The sequence below is a fragment of the Chionomys nivalis genome, chromosome 2 (assembly GCF_950005125.1).
Source record: "Chionomys nivalis chromosome 2, mChiNiv1.1, whole genome shotgun sequence".
NCBI classification, from domain to species: Eukaryota; Metazoa; Chordata; class Mammalia; order Rodentia; family Cricetidae; genus Chionomys; species Chionomys nivalis.
This window is the reverse complement of record NC_080087.1, coordinates 26,203,902-26,224,354: the sequence shown is the minus strand read 5'-3', so window position 1 is coordinate 26,224,354 and position 20,453 is coordinate 26,203,902. Positions and strand designations below refer to the sequence as shown.

General features: G+C 38.0%; 1 protein-coding gene across 3 annotated transcripts in view; it reads left to right on the top strand.

Moving 5' to 3' along the window:
- Positions 1 to 20,453, top strand: part of Adgrg6 (adhesion G protein-coupled receptor G6) — a 132,481-nt gene that overhangs the window by 69,875 nt on the left and 42,153 nt on the right. For 2 of the 3 annotated variants that reach the window (XM_057762949.1, XM_057762951.1), the window contains exons 3-7: positions 1,582 to 1,923; positions 3,360 to 3,983; positions 11,932 to 12,000; positions 14,149 to 14,232; positions 19,559 to 19,644. In XM_057762949.1, coding sequence (XP_057618932.1) covers positions 1,582 to 1,923; positions 3,360 to 3,983; positions 11,932 to 12,000; positions 14,149 to 14,232; positions 19,559 to 19,644 — 1,205 coding nt within the window. The remainder of the gene's footprint in view (positions 1 to 1,581; positions 1,924 to 3,359; positions 3,984 to 11,931; positions 12,001 to 14,148; positions 14,233 to 19,558; positions 19,645 to 20,453) is intronic. The other variant, XM_057762950.1, reaches the window with a different exon arrangement.

The window sequence follows — 20,453 nt, the reverse complement described above, 5'->3', positions numbered from 1 at the left end:
TAGCCAGGCTATAGTTCAGAATATCAGAAAAGATCTTCAGTATTCCAGACTCTCTTACATGCATACATTCACTCAAGTAACACTGACTGTGAGCTCCCCTGGCACAATGAGAAAATCGTGGTGTGCAAAGGAGACCTTGCCTTTGGCCTGTAGAACTGACAGTTCAATGTCAGACTAAATATTCATTGGCAATGGTCCTTCTTTTTGCTGTGTCCTTTGGCTGAATTGTTTGTCTCATAGAGTGTGTATGGCAAGTGTCCTAACTTTAGTGGGATTTCTGTTAAAATGCCACCTTTGGAGAACTGCACAATGTCTCCTTTATCACATCTTTCCTTTGTTTTACTCTTCTTCCCACCTTTTGTCACCATTTGTCTCTGTTGTGTTTCCTTTAACTCTGGTGAAATACCCTGACCAAAAGCTACTTGGGGAGAATGGGTTTATGCTGCTACAGTTCCAGGTTACTGTCCATCATTGCAGGGATATCATAGTAGCAAGGACTTGAGACAACTGATCACATTGCGTCCATAGTGAAGACATGGGGAGGCATGGATTAGTTGACACATGCTTGTCCTCAGCTCCTTCTATACTTCCATATAGTTCAGTATGTCCTGTCTAGGGAATGGAGCCACCCACATTGGATAGTCCTTCTACCTCAGTTTACATAATAAGACAATATCCAAAGCAAGCCCACAGACTCTCTTGGTCTAGACAGGCCTGTGCTGGGAGTGTATTCCTGGGTGATTCTGGATTGTGTCAATCTGAAAACTAAAACTTTCACACCTCTTTTCGATATTCTTTAGATCTAACCCTGAAATGTTAATCTTTCATGTAAAGACTGTCAGTCTTAATTCTTGGTATTCTGTAGAGAACAATTTTTAGCATGTAATAGACAATAAATACTTGCTGAATGTATGAGTAAATAAGATGATCACATAAGTGATAATCACCAATGCTGATAAACAAAATGAACAGTGATAAGAGTTTTTTGATTTTGAAAAGGAAACTACTAAAAGATAACCTAATTTTTTATGCTTCTTTTGTTCTGCTTTATATTTTAACATTTATTTTCCAAGGGTTACTCTTTATATATTTCCATATGTTATATATTTCCATATTCTCTTTACATATATTTATAAATATAAAATATATATTTGTTTATAATATTGAGTACTACCTGCATGGTTTCATACCCATTATCCCCAGAAGTGTCTCTCTGAAGTAGCTATTCCTAGCATACCTGGCAAACTTGAGTGAGATCTCCCGAAGGCTCCTTAGTTTTTGTATACTCTTTGGAATCATCTGCCATGTGTGGTACCTGCAAAGCCCCTAGCATGAGAGAGTTCCTCTACCCTTTGCTGGGTTCTCAGAACCTCAAACTTTGCTCTCTGAAATTTTGTATTTGTCTTTATTTTTTGGAATACTCTCGGCATTTCTTTTCCTCCCTGAGATGCTTTCACTTTCTCTTGATTTTCATGATTTTTTTTTAATGTTTACTGTTTGATTGCCCCCAGTAAGGGGAATCCTTGTTTTATTATTCAAAATCTGATCCCAGCCCTTCTCTCTCTTGTTTCTAACCAACAGTGTGGGGATGTAGCAACTGCAGGATTGTTCTATCCAATCCTTCCGGAACCTTTACTTCTCCATGCTACCCTAACGACTACCCTAACACTCAGTCTTGCTCATGGACCCTCCGAGCCCCTACCGGCTACATCATTCAGATAACGTTTAATGACTTCGACATTGAAGAAGCTCCCAATTGCATCTATGATTCACTATCCCTTGATAATGGAGAGAGCCAGACAAAATTTTGTGGAGCAACTGCCAAAGGCTTGTCATTTAACTCAACTGTGAATGAGATGCATGTGTCTTTTTCAAGTGACTTTAGCATCCAGAAGAAAGGTTTCAACGCCAGCTACATCAGAGGTATGTAAACCACAGATGGTGCCAAGCTTCTGCTTCCATTTAGCGTGTGCTGCAATAAAGACCAGGCTGGAGGACAGAACTACACTCTCATGTGAATGGTCAGGGTCAGAATTTAAGGGTGAGAACCTATTAATAGACCCTGAGAATCCTCAGCAGCAAACTAGAACTACTAGATCCAAATGCTGGTTTCAGAAGAGCTGAATTCTGGATCATCTGCAGAACACTTTTATTTTCATTATTTTGGTTTTTTGTTTGTTTGCTTGTTTTTTTTTTTTTTTTTTGGTTTCTCTATAGCTTTGGAGCCTGTCCTGTTCTGGAACTAGCTCTTGAAGACCAAGTTGACCTTGAACTCACAGAGACCCTCCTGCCTTTGCCTCCTGAGTGCTGGGATTAAAGGCGTTCACAACCACCACCCCCGGCTTCATTTTTTTTTTAAAGTCAGTTTTTATTTTATAGGCATGTTTGGCCTAAAACTTGCTAAAGAGAGCAGGTTGGATTCAAACTCACAGACACATGCTAGCTTTTTCCTTTCAAACATGACACATGCCTAGCACAGTGTAAAATAAAAATAAAATTCAAAGAAACGGGGGTTTCATAGTAATAATGAAAATCTGTAATTCTAACACCTCCCCGCTAGAAGTGTTGAACATACCCATTTAGAAGTGATTTTAGTTTGGACATATAAGATGCTTTTCTTAAAATAATTTTACTAAAGGACAAACATAAAACTAGTGCATTAGGGAAAGAGGAGGGCACAGACAATCTGATGGGATGAGATTTGTCTGGAAATGTTTGAGAGAGTGACAGGCAACTGTTAGTGCAAGTAGAGCTAGGTTGTGTTCAGAAAGTATTGTAAAACATAGTGTATTTTAAATACCTTGCTCAGTCTAGATATAGTAGAGAGTGCCTGGGACCTCTTCCAAAGCAATGTGCCTTACTCTCTCTGAGGAGTGGATAGGGTGTGGTGTGGAGGGGATGGGAGGAGGGGAGGGAGTAGGAACTGGGATTGGTATGTAAAATGAAAAAAGACAGTTTGTTTTCTCTTTTTAAAAAATAAAAATTTTAAAAAAATCCATTATATTCAAACAAAATCATCTTGAAGCTAGGTCTTTCTAATTCAAGAGTTTTGTTTTTTTAATTATTAATGTTTTGGGAGGAGTTAAAAAAATACAAATAGGACTGTCGCTCGATTCATTGTGAAATGAAATCATAATTAAAGATGAACAGGGTGGGATTGTGCGTTGTTGTTTTTGATGTAGGAGCATCGCTGAGAGGTTGTCAATAGAGGACAGGCAGAGAGGGGGATGAGAAAGGCTCACAGAGTAAGTGAAAAGTTAATTAGAAGGAAGTGGTATAGAACCGAGAGACACTAGACGTTTTGCATCTCGGCTCATATTCTGGAATTATGCTATGAATTTATGTTTTTTTTCCCCTAGTTGCTGTGTCCTTAAGGAATCAAAAGGTCATTTTGCCCCAGACATTAGATGCTTACCAGGTATCAGTGGCGAAAAGTGTCTCCATTCCCGAGCTCAGTGCTTTCACGCTCTGCTTTGAAGCTTCCAAAGTTGGCAGCGAAGATGATGACTGGATAGCTTTCTCCTACTCAGACGACTCCCTCACACAGCTTCTCAGTTTCCAGAAGGCCAACAATGGTTACTTCCTTTCCATTTCTGGCTCGAGGTGCTTGCTGAACAGTGCACTGCCCGTGAAGGAAAATGAAGACATCTTCACAGAAAACTTCGAGCAGCTCTGTCTTGTGTGGAATAATACTTGGGGCTGTGTGGGTGTAAATTTCAAGAAGAGCTATGAAACAGTTCCATGTGATTCCACCATGAGTGCAGTTATACCTGGGGACGGGGCATTGCTGTTGGGCTCCGACAGAGATGAAATTGCCTCTCTAAAGGGCAGCATCTATAACTTTCGACTCTGGAATTTCACAATGGATTCGAAGGTCCTCACCAACCTCAGCTGTAGTGTGCCCGGGAACGTCGTGGACTGGCACAATGACTTTTGGAGCATCTCAACCCAGGCTCTCAAAGCCGAGAACAACCTGAGCTGCGGTAAGTCTGTGCACACTTAACCTGCTTCATGACTTTGGTGTTGTTCGCTGAATCTGTTCGTCGTTAAGAAATGATGCATACATATGTGTACATAGAACCACCTCTAAGATCTCTTAGTTTTAAACCGTGACCAGTTCAGCCCTTTACAGGTGTATTTGATGATAAACCATGTTTACTCAGTCAAAGTGGGCTTGCCATTCTTAAGTATTCCCTGGGTCACAAAACATCACATTATTAGTTTATCATTAGCAAAATGTTCAAAATGATTGGCCCACATGTGAAAACCTCAGCACTAGATTTGAATCCCAAGAAATTCAAAAGTTGTAAATTTTACTCACCAAAATGTTCCCATAATGTACTGGCCTTTTTCATTCTGGAGCAGAATTTCTATGGTTTTACCTAAATAGACAGTCACTTATTCAGCCAGAGCCAAATATCTAGCTGTCTTTGTATGGTAATTTTTGATTAATCTAGAATTACTGCATTTTTTAAAAAAAAACTCATCCCTATTTGTTTGACAGCAAACATTTGTGGTTCATTTCCAATACTCTTCCCTTCTAGGTTGTGTTTTGGAGGCTTTAATTGTGACATAGTTGAATTCAAGTTATGATGGAAAATGATTATATGTAAGAAAAAGTATATTGAAATAGATTTCTATTTGGTATTCTTTATAACATAGAAGTTAATTCTAGAAGTCATGTTTTATTATAGGACTGATTTAAACAGCTACAGAAAATGGTTCTGTTATTGATGTAAATGTCATAGCATGAATTCTCAGGTGCTGGTAGCATACATCTTAATTAAAGAGAGAGCTATTATTCAAAACAATTCATATATGATATTATAAAAAATTGATTAAGGTTTAGCAAAGTGGGAGGACTCATAGCAGACAACTAGCTTTGTAAATAACATTTTATAGGAATGCAGCTATGACCATAGATTTATATACTTTAAGTCACTGTGATTACACTAACAGGGCCAAATTGTTCGATACTGACAGATATGGCATGGCCCATTATCTTAAAATATTTGCCATCAATTCCTCTAAGTCCAATCATCCTAAAATATTTCCCGTTGATCTTCATGAGCAAGTTTACTGAGCCGGAAACTAGCCCAAAGCTCTCTAAGAATTGCTGAGACTCGCACTGTGAGCAGCAGTGGGAAAGGCATCCAGCTGTAGGAAAGCAAGTCCCTGTGTGCCCTTACACTTGGGAGGGACAGATAGATTGATATGTGCTCTTCACCTGCATTCGTTACATGTTGTGACATTATTTCTAACATCGAAAGATTAGATTTCCCGTACAATGAATGATTTGATTCTTTGGGCAAACACAAATACCTGGTTGGTATCTCTGCATGGATTACACCGCCAGAGATGAGCTGTGGCTATTCCTGTTGAAGAGGCTTAGAGTTCACCTCAGCCTTCGTCACCCTTATATCCTCCCTCCTGGTTTGTTTCTTTCTCTTCAGGCTTACGTTCTCACCCTGGCTGCCATTTAAGTGTGCAGATCCCAATTTAGACCGCTCCTTTTGCTTCAAATAGGAAAGAAAATGAAGAGTAGAAAAACACATCAATTTGCTAACACATACATCATTAATTCATACCTAGGAACCTCAGCTTTTAAAAAATATTTAATTAATCAATACCTTTTTTTTTTTTTTTTTTTTTTTGGTTTTTCAAGACAGGGTTTCCCAGTAGCTATGGAGACAGTTTTGGAACTTGCTGGTTTATACCAGGCTGGCCTCGAGCTCACAGAGATCTGCCTGCCCCTGCCTCCCGAATGCTGGGATTAAAGGCGTGTTTCGTCACTGCCCAGCAATTAATACTGTTTATAATTGACAAAGTTGTTATATATTCACGTTGCATGATGTTGGCTATATGCATGCAAAGTGGCTAGTTCAACTTACAACATCATACTCTATTATTTCTTTGTAGTGAAAAGATTTTAAGTCTTCACCAAATCCCTTTTAGTGTTTTGCATCTGAGGAACGGAACTCAGAGACTGGTTATACCATCAGCACATTCTAAGCAATTTTAAACACACATTACATCACTTTCAACTACAACCCTCATGCAGAATAGTACATCCTCTAAACTGTTCACTCCTGAGCTTCTAACCTTCCACTGGTAAAGACCAGGTGGCCCGCTTCTGCCCTCCAGGCCCTGTGAATCACCGTTCTACTCTGTTTCTATGATTTCAACCTCTTGGGATTACACACATAAGCAAGATCATGCATTCTTTCCATTTTCTTAAACACTACCTTCGAGGTTCTGTTCTTAAGGTTATCAGAATGTATCAAATGCAGGCTCACATATCGGCAAGTCATCTGTAAGTCTGCAAAATGATTCCATCATAAGAGCCGCGCAGTCTTACAGACTCAATGTGTTTGAGCCTCGTTAACTTTATAGCTGTCTTTTTAACATCGCAGGGTGACCTATTCCCTGACCCCCTCCCCTGACCATATGTGCTCATATGTCTTGCCGTGCCTGTCAGTTAGATTGGTGGGAGAAGGAATTTCCTGCTACTTAATCATCAGCCTGGGGCTGAAGAAGACCTGTCACTTATGAACAGACAGGAAATACCTGTACAAAGATTGTATCTCGGGCCACATTGGTTGAGCAAAACTTCAATAACCAAGAAAAATAAAGTGTGTTCTATTAACATTTTAACCTCCTCCCCCCCCCGGAAAATATTGTGGTTTGCTGCTTATGGTCATCATAATTCCACACGTTTTCAATGAGTACAGTAACCAATGGGAAAGTGCAGGCTCATTCCTTGCATTCCAGTAGACTGGCAATGTCTGCCAAGTATTGACTATTCTAGTATCCATTTGTGGAAGGAAATGAATACATTTTCCATCTGTGTCTTGCTGGATAAATTATATAAAGGGAAAGTAAGGGGGTTAGACAGAACAGATTACATTTAATGTTTAAGTATGCTGTCACTTTTCTCACATAGTAAATATAAAACCAATATCATTAGTAACTGTTTCAATAATTTTATAATCACACTGTTTTGTTTTTCTATATTTTTCTAAGTATTTGGAGACTACCTCTGAACTAAGAATTTTTTTTTCCAGCTAGTTCATCTTTTTTAAATGAAGTCAATCTGGTCAGTTCTTTACCATTACAAATGCAGTAGCATCGATAATGGGTTTTTTTTTTTTTAAACATTATAGCATCTTTATTTTTCCTAGAACAAATTTCAAGCATATCCAGTTTTATGACCCTCAGGAACATGTCATTTCCTTTGCTGACCCTTTAATTATAGGCACAAGTATTTGCCTGGGTTGTGATTACATTTAAGACATTGGCTAATGCCCATCAATTTTCACAAAGAACAGACAGTACTTTCTGTCTAGTTTTATTTACTTAACTGATTGCTACTCTTTCCTGAGGAGTGATATAGTATAACTCAATGAACAGCTGAAGTTCAAGCAAGTTACATTTATTTATCTAGCATTTCTAAAGCACTTTCATCTCTTAGACATTGTGGATGACTAAGATAGAGATAGGATACAAGTTCCAAAGTACCCAACTTGGTTGTTACTCTTTTCTAAAGATTTATGAATTTTTCCCTGGACTTTAGGGCTCTCTAAAATTTTACTCCTGATCACTAAGGCCCCATTACTCTCTAAATACCATCCTTTTTATAATTATCTACTTAATAAACTACAGTCCTGGCTTTCACAGCTCTGAAATTCAATTGCTGGTCCTTAGTTTTATGCACAACAAACGACTGAGTTAATCATTGTTAAATTATTAGATCATTTTAATGGTAAGTATAATCGCTTTATCATGACATCCCATTATCCGTAGAGGGTGCTCAAACTCATGAGCCTCGGTGATCTTCAGAAATAATTTTAAATACAAAATAATGATAAATGTCATAAAAGAAAACTGAAAAGGTGACTTAGAGAACCTGAGTTTGGATTTTGGCACTAAATCAAAAACCCTATAATCCCAGCAGTAAAGAGGCAGGGACAGGAGGGTCACACTAACCAAGCAGTGTAGGGGAATCAGTGAGACCCAGGTTGAATGAGGGACTCCAAATCAAAAGATAAGGGAGAAAGCGGTCCAGGAAGATACCAGGCATCAACTAAGTGGCCTTCATACACACATGCACATAGTTGTACAAACATACATATACATGAACATACACAACACAGTACAAAAAAGGGAAATGTTTCTAAAAATCATAAAATAAGTTTATAATACATTTACTTGTGGAAAATTATGAAATTCATCTTAGTAACACCAACAAAGAGAAACTTGGAGAAGATTATATTTTTCTGAATCGTATTTTGTTGTACTATTTTTATAATTATTAATTTAGGCTGTGAGATATGCTGCTGGCTACACGTCAGTGAGTGCTAACATGACCTGCGCAAATGGAGTGACTCCTGTCAGGATCCTTCCTGGCTGGGAGAAGAACAATGGAAAGAGGAGCCTGAAGCCCTTTGGTGTTTTGTTTCGTTTTCAATTGTCCTTTTTCCTTTTTTGAGACAGGATCCCTAACTGATTGGTTCTGAAGGTCCCTATGAATCCCTATGATGGGTCCTATCTCTCTACCTCCCAAGTGCTGGTATGCATGCTGCCATACCAGCTTCATGCAGTGGGTCTGGAAGTCAAGGCTTCATGGGTTGGGTCTTGTCTAGCAGTCTCCTGATTGAGCTGCAAACCCAGTCCTAATAACCCATTTGTAAGACTTTTTTAAAATAAATGAAAATATGACTCTAAATTTTGTTGTTAGGTAATAACCTTTAAATACCCTTAGGAGACTCAAAAGTCAGACCCATGCAGAGGTCTCATAAGCACCACTGATGACTGAGAGGTCACTGTCCCAAGAGACCAGTTTGCCTCTGTCACAGTCTCCCAGTTGTAAATCTGTAAACCTATCACACTGGGTAATAAAAATGCAAATGAGTAGAAATGTTATGTTTGTGTGTGTTTTGGGTATGTACTCAGTTATTTTAAACGGTGTCTTGCTATGTTCACCGGCTTAGCCTTGAGCTCCCGGGCTCAAGTCATCCTCCTGCCTCAACCTTCTGAGTAGTAAACCTACAATGGCATTTCCCCATACCCAGCACTCTTTACTTTTTGTATTTCATGTATTTGTTTCCATAGTCCAAAGTATTTGTAACAAGAAATTTCCTTTACCTGTGTGATTTCCTTCTAATTAAATCATGGCACTTGCTTTTATGCCATTTGCATGTCAAAAAATTTCACAGGCAATTTCTATTGCTCCCTAGATCATAATACAATGGTATCTATCAAGTCAGTATTTATACAACACTAGTAATTTGATAAACTTGACCTTCCCCTAGAAAGAGCAACTAATTAAAATATTCAGAAGCAAATGTTTATAATTTCTTCTGAAAGGAAGCCACAGATTGAAATATATACAATGACTCTGATAAAAATGGCCAAGATCTTGTTCTAAATCATGGCCCCTCAGCTGCTGTTTCCCTGTATTCCCACCTCTGAGTTCCTAGATACACTAGGGTGGAAATGTAGTTAGCCTACAAACTTCTTTCCCACAACATTGTCCCTTATCTCTCTTTGTCTTGGAGAGATACCATATCAGTTGCTGAAGCCTCTCAGGAGCCCTGGACTGCCAGCATTGTGTGTAATCTGAGAACTACGGGAACCTCATCCAAGGGTCTCCACTGTGCTGTGTTACAATGGCTGAGATTTCTCCAGTCACATGAGTCTGATAGGCTTGTTAGTTCTCAGAAGTCTTTGCTAAAAGTGCCTGTAAAAATAGGGGGTCTGAAGAAAATGGACTTGCACAAGGGGCACCAAACTCTGAAGATAAGTTCCCCTCTATCTCTGCCCTCCGTCAACTTTGCCACATCACATGCCTTTCCCAGGGCACAGGCTTGCTTAGGTTTTCAGTCTTCAAAACTCCCCCTTCCTATCTCTGCTTCCTTGCCACAGGCTTCCTCCTGCCACATTCACTCTCCAGAAGCTGCAGTCTGACTTTCATTGTTCCCACGAGACTGACACCGATTCCTGTACAGAGGAGTTGGAGGCCTTTTCAGACTTTATCTCTTCAACCTTTCAGTTCCACTTGTTGTCGTCACACCCTTCATTCAACTTTCCTTACTTAAATTCTGTGAAGCCACCTTGACCAAGGGCTGCTTTTATCCCCCCAAATCTCTGCATTGGAAACTTAAATATAGCAACAGCTAAAGTTTAATCTGTTCTCTCCTTGAACTCATACTTGGGTGAACACAGTCTCATTGGTACCTTTTGTTGACTGGTCCCCTTAGAGAAAGGCAGCTTCTCATGTGTGAACTATAGAAGTCCTACAGGCAAATGGCATTCCTTGCCAGACATAGCAAAAGATAATCCATGATCTTTCTGTTTCCTTTCTCCATTTGTGATGTCATCATGCCTAGTTTCTCAAGTTGGAAACCAGCAAAGTGTTCTCCCTCCTTCCCTTTCTCTTCCTCTTTCCAATTAGTCACTGAATCTTGCACAATCTATTTCATATTCTTTGTGTCCATCTCTCTTTCAGTCTATCTTCTTGAGACATGTGATATCAAACCTGAATGTTTAATATTACTTTCTTTACCTTCTTGCATCTTCCCACATCAAAATTGCTATTTTCAAACCACAGTCTGTAGTCTTACAAAGAGCCCCTTCGTTTATTCCAATTGCTTTTTAAAAAAGAGTTTAGGCTAAATTTAGCTGTCATTCATACTGGGATTAATTCATTCATAATTTGCTTAGTGAAGCTTGAGCACACATCTACTGTGCACGGGATTCGGTATTAACTACCTCAGTGGTCCAGCAATTTGTAGTCTAGAAGGCCTTGCACGGACATGTATCTGATCATTTCCACCGTTTTCTGTTACTACTCTAATACAGTAGTGCCAAGAGTGTGCACTCCCAGCTCTCTCCACTACCACATAGGCACATGCTTTAGAAATCCTGTGGCCTCAGAGCTCTTGCCACCTCAGTGCCTGTGGGCTGTATTTCCTGTTCATTCTTCTCACCAAGCTGATGACACAGCTTCCTGTTGGCCACCACCATGGTTGAAACTCTTCCCTAGGTACCTTGGCGTATGTTACAGTGAGGCTAGCTTCTGATGGTGTCTCTGTGAAAGTTGGCGTGGTGGCAGGAATTTTTCCTCCGCATGTCATCAACTGTAGGTAAAGTGTCTGCCTTTGTTGCAGGAATCCATGAGGTAGTTCTTGCCAGCAAATATCACATCGTAGACCTGCCTGAAGGGCTGGTCCTTTCTGATGTACTGGAATTCTTTCCATGAGCCAGGAGCTTGCGGCATCTGAAAAGAAGGAAACCATACATCCCTAGATGCCATTAAGCTAGATGCTTTCTGTTTGTGCCGATCACTTACCTAATTAAACACACTTTGTGAGCTCATGCACCTGCTCTGCCTTCACATTATTTTCCCATGGGAAAGTTGGACAATGTTAAAACATTTGAATGAATTCACTACTACATAAACGTCTTTCAAATTTAGATATATAGTATATATATATATATATATGATGTATGTATAATGTATATCCTTGAATCAATTATTTCTTTGAACAAATTCCCTATTTTGCAATAAGTTAAGCCCATAGTTATCCCAGGAAGATTTAGATCAACAGAGAGCATCTGAGTTTCATAGTTCATTATTCAAAAAGACACCAAAAGTTTGTACACAAACTTAAAGGGACAATTGTGCTTCTTTCCTTTCATGTGTGAATGACTAAAAATTAGAGCTCAGGATTTTGAGGGCAATGGCAATTCTTCAGTTGTGCATTTGAGGAAATCAAGGTAACCTTACAAGACCTTTCATGTCGGAACACTGTCAGTTGACTCTCTGAGGACTGTTTCTGCCTTACCAATTACATGATTCATAATATTGACTCTTTGGATAATGTAAGTAAATCACAAGTTAAATTTGGGTATGTTTCTGTGTTGACCTAGGTTCCTACCTGGTCCCTCTGCCCGCAGCTGAGCTGACGAACTGTTCAGATCTGGGGACTCTCTGTCAAGGTAGGAAGCCGATGTCATCTTCCTGAACCTTTTTTGTGTTCTTTTGCTTGCTGTTTAGGGATGATGTTTCAGTGCTTTGATTTGTATTTTAATTTTCACCTGGAAACACAGAAACAGCAAAACAGAGTATCTGGGTGTATTTTTGCTAATTGAGTGCACACTACCGGTGTGCACAAATAATGTTGTCAGGGCATAATGGCCATATTGGCCGTGTTTCCATAAAACGCAGTTTTTTTCTAAATGTGAATGGTTATATATTGCTTGAATAGATTGGTTTCATTTCTCCCCATTTTTCTTTTCAAGATTATTGCAAGTGTCTTGGATATGCAGTTGTGCAGTATCTTGAAGAGGTGCTCATATCCATAAATTGATAGAAAAGCTTATATTGAATATTTAGATAAGATTTGAAGATAAGACCAATGGGGCAATTTGTGTTATATCGTATAACTTGAATCTTTAGATAAAAATTGTTAATCTAGTGTTAATATTACTATGTTATTTTGATGATTGATGATTATATTGTAGATAAAATTGTTTTATGTACTAAGTAGTTGTATGTTAATAATATAGTTACATATGTATGCAATATATAACAAAAATATGTTGCTTAAACTTATCATTGCTCTTTCTAAATTTTGTGGACAGTTTTTATCCATTGTCATGCTAAATTCCTCTATAAAAAGCAGCATCTTCTATGCTCCACATTAGAATCATGGGTATGCCTTCCCATAGAAGGTGGCTTTGTTAAGAGGATCATGGCACAGAGGCGACAGATTCAAAGTAAGATCATGCAAGTAGAATTTAGACTCTTTGCAGTCTGAGGGTCAGCCAGGCAGGGCAAGGAGGAAACACACTATTTTTGGATTTCCCTTCTAAGATAACATGAATATTATTACCAATCAATTCCTCAAGAAAATGACATTGTTTTTTCCCATGAACTCCATAAAGTTATGAAATAGTTTTGTAAAAACATAGCAGAAGACCTTTGATCCAAAGGTTTTGAAAATTCATTAATTTTTTTTATTATTTTAATATAAGTATCTAAAGAACTCATTCTGTTGGACCAAAGGTCCAGAAACTCAGCATTCTCTTTATGTAGTCCCCGTTTTTTCCTTAACGAACACAAATATTTTCATGATGCATTTGCATTAGGGTGAGCACAATTATTCCCAGTTTTGATTTACAAAAAGGAAAATTGTTCCCGTTCTTAAGTTTTTATATTATTCTGGAATGGAAAATCATTGTCACTGCACACATTTTTGCATCAAGGAGTTCAGGAAGGCGATTCTTTGGATCATCTTTTCACTGTTTTATACTTAAGTGACAATTAAAATGATATAACAGATAGTCATTGTATACATGATTATGCTCCGACACAAATACATCCATAAGATAAATCAAAGGACAGCTGTGTCCTTGGTTAATTTTCTTCTTACAGAGGCATACAATCTCCAAGAAAGAAGCTGTCGAAGCAATGCAAAGGAATTTCTTATTTGTGCATTTTCAAGTATCAGACAAATAGCTTAGCCATAGAACTTATGAAATGCCTCCCTTTAAGGGTTGTTCTTATGAAATATTTCCCACCCACTAGTGTTTGTGAAGTTTCTAGGGCCGCCAAATGATTGGATTAGTCCATGCACATCATCCCCTTCTTTTTCTTTTTCATTTATCTTTTTAAGGAGGGATACATTTTATTTTGCTATTTTATTTCTCTTGTCTCTGTGCATCAGTCCAGACTTGACTTAGTTTAGATAACTTCTAAGATGTAAATTTATGCAGATTGCCTGCTTTTAACTTTCTTTGAGTGGTCTCTGGGAACTAGTTTCTAGAAAGAGTAATTTCCCATGGGCTTACCAGCCTCTCAATTGCAGATGTAGGTATAGAATCCAACTGTGTTTTCTCCAGTCCCTCTGTGTCAGCTCTGAGCCTTTGTGCAACGTAGCACCAAAGCCATGCAAACTGATTCTTAATGTACCATAGAAAGCCTTGCTTCGTTTTATGCACTGTAAGCTTTTAGTCTACTGGATTAGTAGCATGAAATGGTTTCAACTCTCCTGTGCATTTTCATGTAGTAGCTGTAGATTGCTTGTCAGTATTAACTGTTTTATGCTCCTTTTAAAATTGCCTCTTTCTCATCTTTATTGCCAGCTACTGTAAACCCTCCTAGTACTACACCACCCACTGTCACCACTAATATCCCTGTTACTAACAGAACCCATAAACCAAAGAATGGTAAGACTCATTTGGTAAGATTTTGTGTGTGGTGTGTCTGCAGTATGTAAAATTGTATTCTGAGAGTGGAAATACAGACTGTTCCAGCAAAGTTCTATGATTCGCAACACTTGGTTCATTAGCACATCCAAAGACTAGTAAAACAAACATCACTGTGTCTTGAGTCCCCGCTGAACCAGTAGAGCCGAGTACTTCTTTTCCTCATGATGAGCTATTTTCTTTCAGAGAAGATTTTAAGGAAAAGATATTTAATCGAAAGGAATTAATTTTCACTATAATACATTTGAGAGGGGGAAAGAGGTGCTTTGCTTTCTATAGTTTTTTTTTTTTTTTTTTTTTTTTTTTTTTGTCAAATTAGGACACCTGAGGAACTTTCTGTTTGTTTTGAGAACTAGAATTTCTTAGTGCACTCCAAAGGGTACTGCCTGAAAAAAGCAGGTTTCTAAAGGATGCTCTGATGTGTCAGAAACCTGATTCTTGGCATTTAAGTTTTCATGAAAGTCAGCTCTGTGCTTACTCACTTGTGAGATTTGTATTCGTGGCCATGGTAACAGTTAGTACCTTTGTATCACTTCTTGAAGAACGTTTGTGAGGATGGGTTATCAGTCAAGTTACTAATCAGTTTGGGGGTGCTTTTGCTGTACTGGGACTTAAGTCCAGTGTTCCATACATCAAGCAAGTGCCCTAACTCTGAGTTCCCCTTAGAGCCCCGATTTTTGAATGATAAAATTTCAAGTAATTCCAGCATTTCCTGCCATTTTTTTCTTCTTATGTATTTCTATTAGTAGTAATCATAATGTTCAACTGTGGTAGCTCTATCTTGTAAGAAGCCAGTAGAGGGAAAGCCAGATGGACTAATTCTTTATCTAATTCTGTCTCATATATGGGTCACATTTTGTTTGCTATTTGAAGTTAGTGATTTCAGAGTCTTATAATAAAGACACATTCCGATCACATTCCGATCAGAGTCTTATAATAAAGCATTCCTCATTGCTTTCAACAAAGTAATATTCTCAAATATGAGATACTAGAGGCAAAAAGGTTTTATAAAATCCAGTCCTGTAGCTTGTAAGGTCAAAACATCTGTAATGTATCACCAGAAACCCAAAACCCAGGGAAAAATAAACCCATATAGTTTCCTCTTATTCTTATAGCTTTAGAGATTACATGAACTTCCTTTTTAAGAACATTCACATTGGAAGTATGGAATATTTTACATGAAACATGGATATACATTTTGTTACGGTTATAAGGACATCAATTCAAGGAAATGCTTCTGGTTATTCTGCTCATTACACCACAGATATTTATGATTCAGGCACCTCCCCCTCCCCCACAACAAGCAGCAGCAGTATTAGGTTCCAGTGCATACTTGGCGTGGACTCCTGCCATCAGATGGGAATATTACAATTCTAACTAAGTATTTCCCTCTTTGTATGAGCACACAAAGAGCCTCTGTGGTGCTCTCCCTTCAGAACTGGCACATCCTCTGCTGCCCAAGAACATTGACATGGGTGCTTCAGAGCCCGTAACTTGGTGGACTAGAGCTGTATTCGCTGATTCATGCAGGGTCTAACACTCTTGAAGGGAGCCTTGTTCAGGCCATCCATCTCTGCGTCATAACTTTCATTGGAGTTTCAACAAAGCGGGCAAATATTACAGTCCATTAAAATGGCTTATCTCGACCACATTAATAAAGAAGAAGCTAATTCAGATGACTGTTGTGATTAACATATAATTTTAGCCATTCAATATTAGGTCACTGTGTGGTGAAAATCATCTCAAACTTTTGTGTTCCAATTATTGTTTATCACCCTAGCAATTTTTACCATGTACTCTAGCCATGTGCTCTTCATACAATGGCTGACTCATTCTTTATCTGTACTTACATGGGATTTCACTATTATATAAAGAAACTATAACTACAGAAATAAAAACTTGAAATAAGTGCAGTGCCACAGTGTTCCGCAATTATCTCTTCTATTCTACTGGATTGCTGAGGCCTCATCGTCTGAGCCTTTCATTATCTTTTCTAAAAACTAAGTAACAAAGTACTGCAAACAAAAAATTCAAATAAGGTTTTTCCTTCTGTCAAAATTTAAAATGACTGAGTTTTTTTCACTATAATAAAATCACAGTTATATCATGTCACGGAGTTTCCAATGTCATTCACATGCTACCAGCAACTTCTTATTCTTTGAGAAACTGGTACAGTAAACATTCTCAGGCTAGCATCTGATTTATTAGTAAATCCTATTTTTCCATTGTCAGGAAGATTGGGACAACTGTTAAGTCTATTATTTACCTTATCCAGTTCCCTTAACTCTGGGCTATCAGAATTTTACTGAGTTTATCAATAATAATCTACCAGTTTATTAAGAAAGAGAGCTAGATTGCTTGATGATCAGATATTCTGCCTTGTTTTAGCAACCAAATTGGTTCTGATTATTGTGACATGATCTTATTTTTCTTTGCAAATCTCTTTACCTCACATTACGTACCATGAGAGTCATCTTTTAGGCAACTTCTCACAGGTGTTTAAGGATGTCATAGATGTCTAGGTGTTCCCACAAATAATGAATCTTTGCCCAATCTCCTTGGCCTTCCCCCAAGTTCTCCTGGAGTAATGATTATTTCCATTCCTAATGATATTGCCTGTGCTTGCATCAACACCGACCCTACTAACTGGTGAACTTCTATGATCTAGGCACATGCAGCCCAACTTAGTATTAGCTTCGTTGGTCCTCATTATTGTGGAAATCCTGTTCACAAGTGCAAGTTGCAATGTTTCTTCCAATTTCTCATGTGTTCACCTAGTCAAATAACAAATTCGCTTGCAGGACCTTTGTGTGGGTCCAGCAGTCATTGTAGATTTATATGCCAGATGTCTTAAAGAAACAGGACATGCAAGGGCAGGCAGGTTGCCATTCATAGTATAAATGCAGCTGACCTAATTGCCTCCTTGTCGATTTGGAGGAATAATGTAAAATCTAAACAGCATGTGAGTCAGATTTTAATTTGTCTTTTCAAATAAATACATTCAATTTCATCACCTCAATCCTATGTTTCATAACTTTGGAGACAATTTTCATATTCCTCAAGGAACTTGGATAGTTAACTGGAGACCTGCAGTATGAAATACTTAATACCATATCTGCAATAGCTCTCTGAAGTTTTATATGGCTGGAAGAGTTACTTGACCGGAAATTAAATATATACATACTTATTTAGTTAGCTTCCTCCTCCTCCTGATTAAGTTTATCAGAGGGTATTCTGGTCTATATGAAATTGTTAGAACAATAACTTTTGAAGTCCTGGGGATACATGAAGATTTATGGATGGCCATGATACAAGAATATCATTTTCCGTCTATAGGAGATGACTTGCTGTTCTGATAACATGAGGAGCCTAGACATTTCCCTAGTAACAATGTTTAAGCAAATTAATTTCTCAATAAAAAAATCCCTCTCAACAGTCCACCAGTAGACATTCATTTTTTATTCCTTTGGTTCCTGTCCTGAGTACACATAATTACCCATAATTAAAAAAATTTTAAATAAGTAACAAGCAGGCCCCATTAAGTTTTAACTAAGTTGATAATTCTGTGGTTTCTGAGCAGAGACTAATTCTTCATAACACAAAAGAACCTTAGTATGAGACACTAGTTTATTTGAGATCTTAATCTAGTAACAACTTTCATAAATGGTGCTAAAAAGTACTAAGGTCACCTGATGCTGAATGTCTCATTTTCTGCAAACAATGAACTGAAGAAAAAGGTGGGGCGGGAAACCATTAAAATTGAAAGAAACTGGACTAAATATTTGGATGTTTCCATAAAATTTCAGAAATGTCAGTAGTTAAAATATTTACATTTTTACCATTTTGTAGTATGTTCAAGCTAAGAAAAAAATGACTTATATCTAGTGCTCCATCTAGTGGCAGCTTTTAGAAACACTCCAAGCCTCCCTGACTTCCTAGACTAGCCCAGGATACGGGGACATTGCACTCTGCAACTTGAATTTCCTCTAAGCACTCAGCCGGTCCATGATTTCATGTGCGGCGTCCTGTTGCGTAGGATATTTTTTTAAAAATCAGAGTTATTGTCATCTCTTTTACATGGATCTAAATAGTTTCCACTCAGAACATGTTTTGAAGAAATAAAAAATTGAAGATCATTAAAACAATAGTTTTAGACACTGAAGTAACTTGTCTGTATAAACTAAGCTCACTGGTCTTTGAACTTATTTTTTGCATATATGTATTACTATATAGAAATTCCTGCTATTTCACGTGGGACTTACAGAACTAGGATTTGCATTTCTGGTACAGCTGGGACTTTCCAAAGACATGTTTTTATATACAGTTTAGCACTGCCTCCCCCAAATTTGCATTGAATGTACTCCTTAGCATTGCTTAATTGTATATTTCTAGATATCTCATGCTTTGTACTTAAGGCTTATCAAAAAGTATGCGTAAATATGGCTCACACTAATAGATATCTGTTTTTCCCATCACTTTAACTTTAATTTTAAAAGGGTGGTTTTCTTTTGTTGGTTACTTTGAGTCATGTCCCGTGTGGTGCACAGTTAGCTTCTGTGTGGCACCCAGTTACTCAAACAAAACCTTTTGGGTGAGTTCATTCATGAGGACAAAAAGACTCAACTATGTTAAAGAGCTACTAAGATGTATGTAGCTTTCTTTATAAAGCTCATTACACCACTTAAAATCCTGCCTGTCAATATTAGCCTTCCTCCTCTCTATTTTGGTAGAGGGGCTATACTTAGAAACTTAAATGAGAGAAGTTTGGTCAGATTTCACCCAATACTTCAGGAAGTGAGTGCTTCTCTGAGGAGAAGCAAAGCAGGGAGGGAGGAAAGGACCACTGGAGAGGGGGCATGTGTGTGCCTGTTTATTTCCAGTTCAACCTTGCCAAGGATTCAAATCACTTAGTGTTTCACATTCCCAAACTACCATTTTAAACCACAAATAAAAAAGTGTATTTTTCTTATTAACTAAAACCAAACTTCATATGGAAAACTCACTTTATCATCTTTAGGTACCAGAAATCTATAGAATTAAAAACTAGCTTGCAAGTATTACAATGGTCATAGCCAAGTGATGATTTAGAAGCAATGAAAATATCTGTGAGTAAACTAATCAATAGCTCCTTCTAAGCAGTTGCAAGAGTAATTTTAGCATCACACTTATCCCCAAACACCCTGTGCCTGTGTGTTTAAACATATGTGAAGTGATGTGATTGTGAATTTGCATTGTTTGTTCCAAGTGTAAAAAATAGTTAAATTTTAATCCTATTTCCAATGTGCAGACGGAATAATGTATAGAATATCTGTCGTGATTCACAACGACCTTAATCACCCGGAAGTAAAAGTACAGAGCAAGGTAGCAGAGTGGGTAAGTGAACTGATTCCCTTGATTCTGGCTTTAAAACTTCAGCTGCTTTATAGATGGTAAAGATAATGAAACCGTAGATTCTATTACTGCACAAGTAATGCTCATTATAAATATATGAACGGGCTGCTAGAGAAGCGGCCCTGTGGCTGACAGTGCGTATTGCTCTTGAAGACCATCCAGCTTCAGTTCCCAGCATCCACATCTGGTGGCTCACAACTACCTGCAACACCAGCTGCAGGGGAGCTGCCCACTTCTGGTCTCCTTGGGCACCACACTTGTATGTGCTTACCCCCCATATAGACACATATACATACACATAATTAAAAATAAAATTAAAAAGTATATGACTAGACAGAAACAAGACTTTCTCTTTATGTACACGAAGATAGTTTCCTTAGATTGGAACGGGAATTATGTGCTCAGTGATGAGACAGGGAAAAAGCTGTGGAGAAAGGATGCCTTTTTGCAACCCATTTTCTTTCCACAGTGTTCTTTTTTTATTGTTTTTATGGGCAGAATGATTTCTAAATATGAAATTATTTCTTTGCATTCACAAGCTATGGCTGGTATTGCTAATCATGAAATGAGTACTAACTGGTGGGCTTGCATTAGATAGGGTGCAATTTGACATTTCCATCTTGTCCTGTGCACTTTTCATCCCAACACCATTATCATTGGAGGCTAAGAGTCATTAGCTACTTTTCATTTGTAAGGCAAGTTCCCAAAGAGGATGTTTGAAAACATCATGCCCCAACACCTGTTACAGGGATCATATGACCTGAAAAATCAAAATCTGACAGATCTCTTGA